Raw genomic sequence first — 9,868 nt, 5'->3', positions numbered from 1 at the left:
AGGAAGGCTATTCTCTTCTCTTGATGCATGTGTTTTTTTATGTACGGTGGCATGTTTTTTATGTTTGCCTTGTATGAATTAATGATCCGTCTGCAAATGTTAATAAATAGAGGCACTTTTATACTTCATACAGTGCTGTTGTAACATTGTGCAAATGCCCTTCATATACTTCATTTTCAGAAGAAATTATTGTTTCATAGATGATAGCACAAAATGACTGGCAAGTCTTCTTATATTTTCTGTTGATCAGACTGTCACTCAGTTTTGAAAATTTTATTCCAAGTGTCCAGACATGATTCAGTTTTGGTCCATACTAGTAACTAACTAAAAGAGTTACATAACATAACTGATTTTATCTGATTACTGCAGTGGTTGGCCGGGCTATATTGCCTACCTAGGTGTGAATGAAAGTAGCAAAACACAAGAAAGGATAACTGCTGATTTTCTAACATTATAGACTAAACAAGGAAGATGGATACTAAAATATAACAAGTTTGACCATTTATTCAAGTGACCAGGAGCTTTTGTGTTACATAGCTAGCTGACAGTTACACTGGCTGCTAGTTGGTTACCACTGTGAGAAAAGCAGGATATTCAAGGAATATACATCCACCTTTCTTTAGCAAACTGCACCTAAATGTAATGTGAGGAAAGGCTGTTTTCATTTTCCACTGGCACATGTCTGCTGGACCATTAACCTACAGGTCAGTGTGGCTAATGGAAACTAAGCTCATTATATCACACAGCAGTGGACCAGTGGCTGCTGCTTTAATCTTGAAACAGGAGGATTTAAAGTGTGGGAAGTCCAAAAGGATTTCTTACTTTATGTATACTGTTACCATTCATTTTCTTTTACATAACACAGTATGCAAAAATACAAATTTTAAGACATGCGAGTCAAACGAAGCCATCCATGGAGAAGCAACGTTGGTCAGCAGGTTTACTGAGTGATGATGGTACATAGTAACAAAAAGTACATTTAATGTTACAAAATTTTTATATTGTGAAATAGAACATGATCTTGAAGACATCAACAAGTAAGATAAATAAGATATGTTAACCCCCATAACACACGCTTTAACAATATACTCTTGCACCATGTTACCCAAGCTCATGGTGAGCCTACCTAACAAGCATCCATCTGTGTGAATAGTGGCTTTGGTTTGCAGCTTACTGAAACCTCAGCAGGACATAAGAAGCAGAAAAGGGTGGTAGTGGGGGGTTTAGGACATCTTGGTGAGGCCGTTTGCCTGACGCTGTTCCATGGTCTGGATGAAGGGGTACATGCACTTATCGGCTCCCATAAAGCGATAGGTCAGCACATTTGCATCCCATGGCAACAACCTGCAGAAAGAGTGTTTTAGGTCAGGACTCTTACAATGGAAAATGATGGTGATTAAGCATGTGAAGCAAGTACAACAGTGTAGCAAATGGTGTTGAATGGATTGTGTTTCAAGGCAGCACTCACGCTCGGGAGAGGAAGGGCAGGTACATCACGCGAGGAATGCACACCATTGGCTGGTCTGCCAAAATGGCGTTCATAGCCTGCTGGACGCAGTCCAGGGGCTCCAGAGGTGGGATGAAGGATTGGAGCTCCTCCCTGAAGAGGGCACCAGAGGGCAGGCACAGAGGACAGAGAGAGAGCGGGTCAATCACACAGGCATAATCATCTTCTCAAACTATTGCCTTGGATTACATTACATTACATAATTGTCACTTAGCAGATGCTATTATCCAGAACAACTTACGTATGATACAATTTTCACATGTCATCCATTTATACAGCTGGATATTTACTGAGGCAATTGTTGGTTAAGTACCTTGCCCAAGGGCACAGCAGCAGTGCCCTAGCAGGGAATCAAACCAGCAACCTTTTGGTTACAAGCCCTGCATCTTACCACTATGCTACGCTGCTGGATATGCATGTAACCTCACCTGATCTTACAGCCCGCGAACATGCCTGTGTCGACAATGTAAGGACACACCAGCGTGGTTTTCACACCGTCCAACCCTTCCTCGGTAAGCAGCTCATGGGTCAGTGACTCATGGAAGCCCACTGCTCCAAATTTACTGGCACAATAGTCCTGGGGTGGGGTCGGGGTGCAGACATAGGGAGGCAGATCAGAGTTTTGTGGCTTAACAATACTGTCAATTTATCCAATCACCAACTGAATACCTTTGAATGAGGTCATTGAGACTGAAGAAGACCTGTTGTTGATCAGACCTCTGCGGCAGAAAACCAGAACATTTCTGAACTGGTTTAACCCAAGCCTGGTGCGTAATGATGTTGATGATGAGCTAACTGCTCAAAGCAAAGAATGCAGGGTGGACCCACCAAAGGCCTGATGATCTCTTTGAAGTTGCTGATCACAAAATGACACAGTCTCTTTTAGTTAGGTCAGATGCAGTCTGTGGTTCCCTTTTTAATTAGGGGCAGAAATGTCAAGAAAATGTCAAGAGTCAAGCTGATATTGAGCCAGTTTTTAACTAAACCCCCTTCTAGGCTGCAGTCAGGTAGATGAAGCGACTTTTTATGCTTGAATTGAGAATCCTCTTCAGACAGACTTTCAAACAGTATTAATAGAAATCATTATTAATTTTACTAATATTACAAATGGCAATATTAGAAAAAACAGCCTTATACTCACATCTGTGACAGAATGTGGAGTCAAATCTGATTGAGCAGTTATTTTCCATAGAAATTTTTTCATTCCTCGAGCACTTTTGCTGCTGCTACCACAAAGTAAAGGTCCCCTTTGCAAAAAAGATTTCAATCTCAATGGGGTTAAGTAAATAAAAACATCATCTGTAATAACACAACCCAGAATTTTCTACTGTCTCTTGTGGTTCTCAAACATATTTTCCCAAAACATTACAGTTAGGTGCCCCCTAAAGGGGAGGCCCCAGCTGGACCATTCCATGTGTGATTCTGGTTCACTGTGCTGTTCTGCATTCCAACATGTTGTTTGATGTTACTCAACACATTTTAGGGCTCTGACAAACACAAATCAAAATAAGGGTTTCGAATGTAGTGGTAGTTTTGTGTTCTTTTTTACAGCACACATCGATATTTCTCAGGGGTGAGAGGCTGGTCTTTTTGTGGCCTGCCTTATTGAGAAGTGTGATATATTTAAGGAGCTGCTCTCTGCTCTCTGCTTCCCCTGTGTTACCTCCACGCAGGCAGTGCTGAAGAGGCCCAAAGTGCTGGCAATGGTCACTATGTGTCCATGGTTCTGGGCCTTCATCTGGGGCAGGAAGGCCTTTGTCATCTGCCAAGTGACAGACAGACAGACAGTTGGAGAGAGAGAGGATGGACATTGATCAGGGAGAGCAAGAGAGACAATAAGCAATAGGCAGAGTGCAACAAGCTGCTAACTTGCCTTAGGGCACCAAGCCAACCAATCCCCTTTAGAGTACTTAGATATGAGTATGCACTGTGTGTATGGGTGCATGTGTGCATGAGGTGTGCTTGTTCATAATTAAGGAAAAACATGTAATAGGATGAAGTCTGCAGTCACTCTTGTTGCTCTGACAGCTAATCCAGTCTGTGCATGGGACTGGAGTAACAGTAAGAGGATCAGGGTGTGAATGACATTCCCCCATAATTGGCATGCTTAGCATTTCTTTAATGTGAGTAAGAATGGACTGTATGTTCTGGAACTGTGTCTTCTGGATCATGTGTCTTTTTGATTAGCACACCCCTCACAAGAAAACAAACTAGGAGTTTGTGCTTACTGGAAACAGACACCATAGTGTTTCTACACTTGACCACCATTAAACATCACTGAACACATCTGAGTGAATGTAAACATGAGCCTCTCTTAACCATGCTAACTGAATGTATACCACAACTTAGTGATAGTACAGTGCACCAACAAAGTTTGCATTGTGTGGTCATTTGCAGCACTTGTGTGGTCATTTGCACCATGGTCATTTGACTGTTTAATGTGAATAGAAGTGTGGTTCAGTTTGGTTAGAAATTTATGTGAATCATTGACAGTGATATAATCACACCAGGTAGCAATTGGACTAAACACACAAACCTGAATTTGTTTTCTGATGATTTCAACTTTACTTGCATTTTCTTGTTCTGAATGCACATCGGTTACAAATGAACTTGGTAGAAAAGTGAAGCCATTTAATCTAAATTAAACATTGACATTAAGCGTGCATCACGTGTCATGAATACTCACTAATGTGCTTTCTTCATTGAAACAAATTACAAATATAGCCTTTACAGTGGGGTGTGACCCCATGTTCTCACCCAGAAGAGAGCGTGGCAGTTCACCACCATGGTCCTCTCCAACAGTGCATCCGGGCAGTCCAGCAATCGCCTCCCTGCAACCACCCCAGCGTTGTTGACCAGCATGGTGATGTCGCCCACCTCATGCCGCAGCAAGTCCGCCATTTTATAAATGTTTTCGCGGCTCGTCAGGTCCACGGTGTAGGGGTGCGCCTTGACCCCCAGTTCTCGCACCAGCTTGGCGGTCTGTTCGTTGGCCTCCGTGTTGCAGTCCCACAGCACCAGCTCCGCGCCCTCCTTGGCGAACTCCAGGGCGAAGAGGCGTCCCAGTGCACCCCCAGCCCCGGTGATCAAGCACAGCTCACCGTCAATGGGCTTCAGTCGCGGGCGTAGGAAGGTGGTCACGATGCCGCGCAGGATGCAGTATGTTACGTCAAATACCATCAGCAGCAGGTCTACTAGCACAATCATTTTGCTTGGGTGAGTGCACTGCAGGGCAGGCAAGCCTAGCTGATTTCCTTCCTCTCCCCAGCTTTGAACTGGAGTTTTGAATTTATAGAATTTTATCTTGCAGGATTAGTAAAAACACTGAAAGAGCCACCAATAGGAATGCCCCTGTCAAATTACTGTGGAACGGATTATCCCAGCTTCTTAAATTACTCATTCAAAACTGTCACAAGAGTACTCAGGCCTAGATTAGTCAGAATGAGGAAAAAACAGCTGTTATTTGGTAAATGCAGTATATGAGCTGAAGCACTGCAATGTTCCCATGGTCTGGGGTTGTAACTCTTAAAACTGTCAGAATCCAGAACCCATTTGTGGATCCAGGATGAGTATTACATATTTGGCAGATGACCAGATACACTTCCAGAACAAGGTTACATATGGTATATCCAGTGCCAAAACAGAATAAAACTGATAGGCTAAGGTAAGAACTGCACATTATGTAACATGCATTATTTCAGTTTCAGTGCAGCTTACCTCAACATTATGCCTAGCTCACCATCTAGAAAAATGTTCCCTTCACCTACTACACATGCGTGAGTTCTAATAATGTGTCTGTTGAAAAAAAAAATCTTCTGTACAAACCCTGTCTATGTTGCAGGTTTTGTTTGATTTGTTTTGTTGTAGGTAGGACATACAGGAGCATGGTACTGTAAATAATTTGCAATCCTACTGTGATCTTTTTCCTATGAGGGAAGCAGCTAATGGATTGATGGACTAATTGTAAGTCACTTTGGTTTAAAAGCATCTGCAAAATGCCAAATTGTAAATTGTCTGTTGCTACCATCATACACAATGCATGATATGTAACCTTAGGTCACTAATACCACACACATTTTAACTCAAACTTTTGTTCCCAAATTACAGCAAATTTGAATGCGCTCCTTTTCAGCCAGTATATGTTTAAGAAAACGAATCAAACTTCTTGAACACCTTGAGCACGTATACAACATACATGAGTTGAGCATAGTGGAATCCTGAACCCCAGCTGTAAAACAAAAGGACTCTAACTACAATAGACTCATTGAGTCACTTAATTTTATCCATTTATACAGCTGGATATTTACTTATTTACTAGGCAATTAAGGGTGAAGTACCTTAGCTAAAGACAAAAGAGCAGGAAAGAACAACCCCCATATCTTTCAACAAAAGTTTATTTTCCCAAACACCTCATTTACTTGTTTCCACATATAATGTACACAAAATCAGTCTAGAGGACCAGGAGGCCAATGCAATCTTCACAGGCTGAAACCATAGCCTTCCTGTCCAGGATTGGTCTAATGGCTTCAGGTCCAGCCAGAGGTGCTCTTCCATCCAGAACATATCCCATGTAAGCCCTGGACCTGAAATGTGGCAACAGATTTTATTAAACATCCTGTTTACTTGCCAAAGAAAATCACATGCTTTTGTAGCCAGCCCTGCTGGTATCAGAAGACCATAGATGTTTCAGTTGGTGCATCAGACTAGTTTGGCTTAAAAAGACAGTCAACAGAATCGATCTGCTGGGGAAAAAAGATCAGTCATCATGGACACCAACTGCTGACCACCAGGTGTCAGTAACCTGTTACTCATCCTTCAACTCAATTTAAGCACCTGGACAACATGCACAAGTAGTAAAACCAAATTGCTCCACACTTCAAAACACAGTGGAGCCAAAGCCCAAAATATAACCGGTGACACCTGCCTTCAGAGTAAACTCCACACCACAATAAGGAATGCAGAGACTTTGGCTGAGTACTTACTTGTTAGTCCTCTATGAGAAACCAATGTGCTGCATTATTCCATTCTTGTCAGATCACTTCCACTCTTCTCCTAAGGGTAACAGAGGGGAAATTAGTACACATTCCATCACACTAACCACATTGATTTTGCACCAAATTCAGCTGGTGTGTCAGACAGTTTTGGCTTAGTTACATGTGGTCAACAGAGTCGATCTGTTGGGGAAAAAAGATCAGTCATCACTGACACCAACTGGTTATCCTGAATAGGGTGCCGAAATTGAGGCGTTGCACGTAGCCCTGATCTACCAAAGCTCTGAAAGTGTCACAAAATACTTACATGATGTATTAGAAGACCTGTCCAACAAGGAGCAACACAGGACTTAATGGATCAGCTTCACGTGGTTCCTGAGGGACAAAAAGAAAACCCCTGTTTGCAAACAGTCTATGCAGTCAGGCATCTCAAACACTATTCAGCTGGTGTGTCAGACAAGTTTGGCTTAAAAAGTCAGGCAGTCAACAGGGTCGATCTGCTGGGGAAAAAAGATCAGTCATCACAGACACCAATGCTCTAGACCAATTCTATCAAAACACTACTCTACTCACCTTAGTTTGCAGGGTGAGGATGAATTCTCAAGAGCCACAAATTCTCAAAGGTCTTGCAACTTCCACCGCAGGGTAGCACTACAGAACAGGTTCAAAGTTAATTCTGCACTAGAATTACACCAGAAGCAAACACATAACAGGCAGTTGCTGGTGTTTCAGGCATTTTGGCTTAATTTTCAGGGCAGTCAACACAGTCGATCTGCTGGGGAAAAAAGATCAGTCATCATTGACACCAGACAGGCACCAACATAGAATCTAGTTATGCGAGTTTCACCACAGCACAAAGATGCTGCATGATGTCCAGACATGGCATTCTCAGTCAACCATACACCAAGTTCGGTTTTACACTGATCGAGGACACTGAAAGAGGGGATATGTGCTCAACCTCAATATCCCGTAATCTTTATAAATATCAAGATCACAGTGCGAGCAGGTCCAACACGTGACCGATGCCACTGTCTTGAAATCGATGTAAAACAGCTCTGTTAAACCTACCTTGATACTACTAAAAGTGAAAACCCAGTAACTGTCTGACCTTGCGAAGACCAAATGGTCGCCAGCAAGCCACTGGAACACCGGGGCTTATAGTGTTTTTTCCATTTTCCAATAGGCCTACGTATGTGCATCTAGCTTGTGCGTCGAATTTACACTTTATTAAAATGAATGCTGATACTCAAAATATACGTATATGTAAGACGTCAACAAATTAAGTTATATTTCAGCTTCTTACAGGGGGGGTTAACAGCAAGAAACTCACCAGTGTGCTCCAAAAAATGTTTTGCTCTGTGACGGTAGCCATGATTATTTCAATGACCTGCAACGAAAGAGATGGAAACAATTAGCGATTGGTTTGCTATAACTTCTGTGCCTGGCGTCAGAAATTGTCTGGGAAATAATAATACTTTACTGTCTACCAAAGTATTATTAAAACGATTTAAACTTTTAAACAGCAAGCTAAGTGCAAGCGTCCAGACACGTGGTCAGTCGCGTTTGTCTATCACGCGCGTCCCTCGCGTAATTTAGTTAAGATCAGTTAATTAAGATCAACATTTATAGGCAACATTGCTAGAGCAACATTAATTGACTGGCTACCTCCACTAACTTATGAGGGTGAATTCGATCTAAATATTCTGATCTAATCGGGAGTCAGTTTGTTAAAATGGTTAACCTAAAAATATATTAGCAAGCTATCATACCATATTTGCACAAAATCTGGTGTACCTTGAAAAAACAATTAACGTTACAAGCTATATTTACTTATATGTTCAACATTAATGGCTAAAACCCTGGCGGTTACACTTACCTCTTTCCGTGTCTAGCAGGAAAAGGGGCACAAACGTGCGGGAGAGGGTTTAAAAGTCAGAAACGTGATGGCTGCGCATGCGTGATTATCAGAATGCACGATGGGAATGTAGTTTATTTTTGTGTCCGCTGGCGTTCGTCGCTCAACTAAATTATTTCTTGCTGGAATCACAGCTCTTTATCTCTGCTTCCACCGCAGATCCATAGCCAAATTTATTAAGAACAGCGTGAAGTTAATAGTGTATATGTACTTGTAATAATTGTTTGCAAAGTGGTCATATTAAAGTTATCCAGAAACGTGCTTTTCAAAAACATGGATAACCGTCTGATCCAAATTTACCGTTTTGTAATCAAATAGCACATATGACTGTGTGTATGTCTACAACTCGATGAGGTATATGTTAATGTCACTGTCACGTATAAACTCCTGACACAAAATTCACGTATATTCTTTCCGATTGGGTCTGAGATGTGAGCTCCTTTCCTGTTTCCTTTCCATTGGTGGAAGCCGTTTTTCCTGTGCTCACCCTGTTTCACTATATACTGAATAAACTAATCAAGATGAATGACACATTTTAGTCTGGTCCTTAGAAATTAGGAGCGTGCCTCTCTGAATCGGCAAGCCCTGCGGAAAGGCATGGAATCGCAAATTTTATACGATTCATTCTGTCTATAGACTGTTACAATGGATCACTTTAATTCTGCTGTTCTGTTGGTTTCATTGATACCGCAATTCTATTTTAGGATATTTTAATGTGCATTCTGTACATTAAAAACCTTACAAATGCTATCCTTTCAGGTATCATTGCAGACTTTAAGCAGGTCACATAGAATTGCTTATTGTTTATTTGGTCACAAATGGACATGTAAATGCTAAGACACATTTGCTGCATTGGCAATGTGAAATTATTATTATTATTATTATTATTGTTATTATAGTATTCTTTGGACACATAATATCTCAAATAGTCAAACGTAAAATAGACTTAACCATGACAGACATGTGCATGCCAGGCATATCTTTTTCATCATGTCAAGAGAAAGCTTGGATTCCCATGGTCCTCTTACAGAATACTCCTCAAAAGAACACGTAAAATGAAATAAAAACGTAACAAGGAGCTTACTCTGGGGACAAGTGAGTAATGAGCTTTGAAAGGATTTATGCATGTTGTTAAATACCAAGGGTAATGCAGATAAACACTGTGCACTGCTTGGCACATATTCTCCAACTGTTGATTATCCAAATAGCTGTTGCTATTTGTGGTGGTAGGATTGAGCTTTTTGTACACATTGGTGTTTACAAGGACTAAATCTGTCAAAGCAAATAATTCCTGATTGAATGTGCTCGGTCATGGAGCAAGTTATATATCAACAATAATGCTACTTAAGGAGTCATGGTGTTTGCTCCATGTCTGTGTGCCAAAATAGATCAAAGCAAGCAGAACAACTGTGCTGGAACTGTAAAGCTTTAATCTTATGCCCTAAAAGTCAGGTC

At 41.3% G+C, this 9,868-nt stretch overlaps 1 protein-coding gene, 1 long non-coding RNA gene and 4 other non-coding genes across 6 annotated transcripts; all 6 read right to left on the bottom strand.

Moving 5' to 3' along the window:
- Nucleotides 1–1,223: 1,223 nt before the first annotated feature.
- LOC118779829 (retinol dehydrogenase 10-B-like) lies at nt 1,224–4,714 on the bottom strand. Its single transcript, XM_036532116.1, has 5 exons — nt 4,265–4,714; nt 3,171–3,269; nt 1,936–2,084; nt 1,469–1,600; nt 1,224–1,344 (listed from the first exon to the last, which is right to left on the bottom strand). Exons 1-5 carry the CDS (start codon nt 4,712–4,714, stop codon nt 1,224–1,226), a joined length of 951 nt encoding a protein of 316 aa, XP_036388009.1.
- A 1,262-nt stretch (nt 4,715–5,976) lies between these two features.
- LOC118778637 lies at nt 5,977–8,390 on the bottom strand. Its single transcript, XR_005005008.1, has 6 exons — nt 8,375–8,390; nt 7,829–7,885; nt 7,072–7,149; nt 6,806–6,873; nt 6,490–6,559; nt 5,977–6,090 (listed from the first exon to the last, which is right to left on the bottom strand). It is a non-coding gene; the product is annotated as an uncharacterized LOC118778637 (long non-coding RNA).
- Nucleotides 6,197–6,284, bottom strand: LOC118780016. The gene has a single exon (XR_005005056.1). It is a non-coding gene; the product is annotated as a small nucleolar SNORD12/SNORD106 (small nucleolar RNA).
- Nucleotides 6,630–6,719, bottom strand: LOC118780015. Its single transcript, XR_005005055.1, has one exon. It is a non-coding gene; the product is annotated as a small nucleolar SNORD12/SNORD106 (small nucleolar RNA).
- Nucleotides 6,942–7,033, bottom strand: LOC118780017. Its single transcript, XR_005005057.1, has one exon. It is a non-coding gene; the product is annotated as a small nucleolar SNORD12/SNORD106 (small nucleolar RNA).
- Nucleotides 7,218–7,308, bottom strand: LOC118780018. Its single transcript, XR_005005058.1, has one exon. It is a non-coding gene; the product is annotated as a small nucleolar SNORD12/SNORD106 (small nucleolar RNA).
- Nucleotides 8,391–9,868: the final 1,478 nt, after the last annotated feature.

Source organism: Megalops cyprinoides, chromosome 6, assembly GCF_013368585.1.
Source record: "Megalops cyprinoides isolate fMegCyp1 chromosome 6, fMegCyp1.pri, whole genome shotgun sequence".
Taxonomy (NCBI): Eukaryota; Metazoa; Chordata; class Actinopteri; order Elopiformes; family Megalopidae; genus Megalops; species Megalops cyprinoides.
This window is presented reverse-complemented; position numbering and strand designations above follow the sequence as displayed.

Excerpts from the sequence above, each read along its gene's own strand:
- LOC118779829 (XM_036532116.1), bottom strand. The coding sequence starts at position 4,714 with ATGATTGTGCTAGTAGACCTGCTGCTGATGGTATTTGACGTAACATAC. Across the intron at positions 3,270-4,264 it reads ACTGCCACGCTCTCTTCTGG|ATGACAAAGGCCTTCCTGCC; the intron begins GTGAGAACATGG and ends GTCACTTGGCAG. Across the intron at positions 2,085-3,170 it reads TCAGCACTGCCTGCGTGGAG|GACTATTGTGCCAGTAAATT; the intron begins GTAACACAGGGG and ends ACCCCACCCCAG.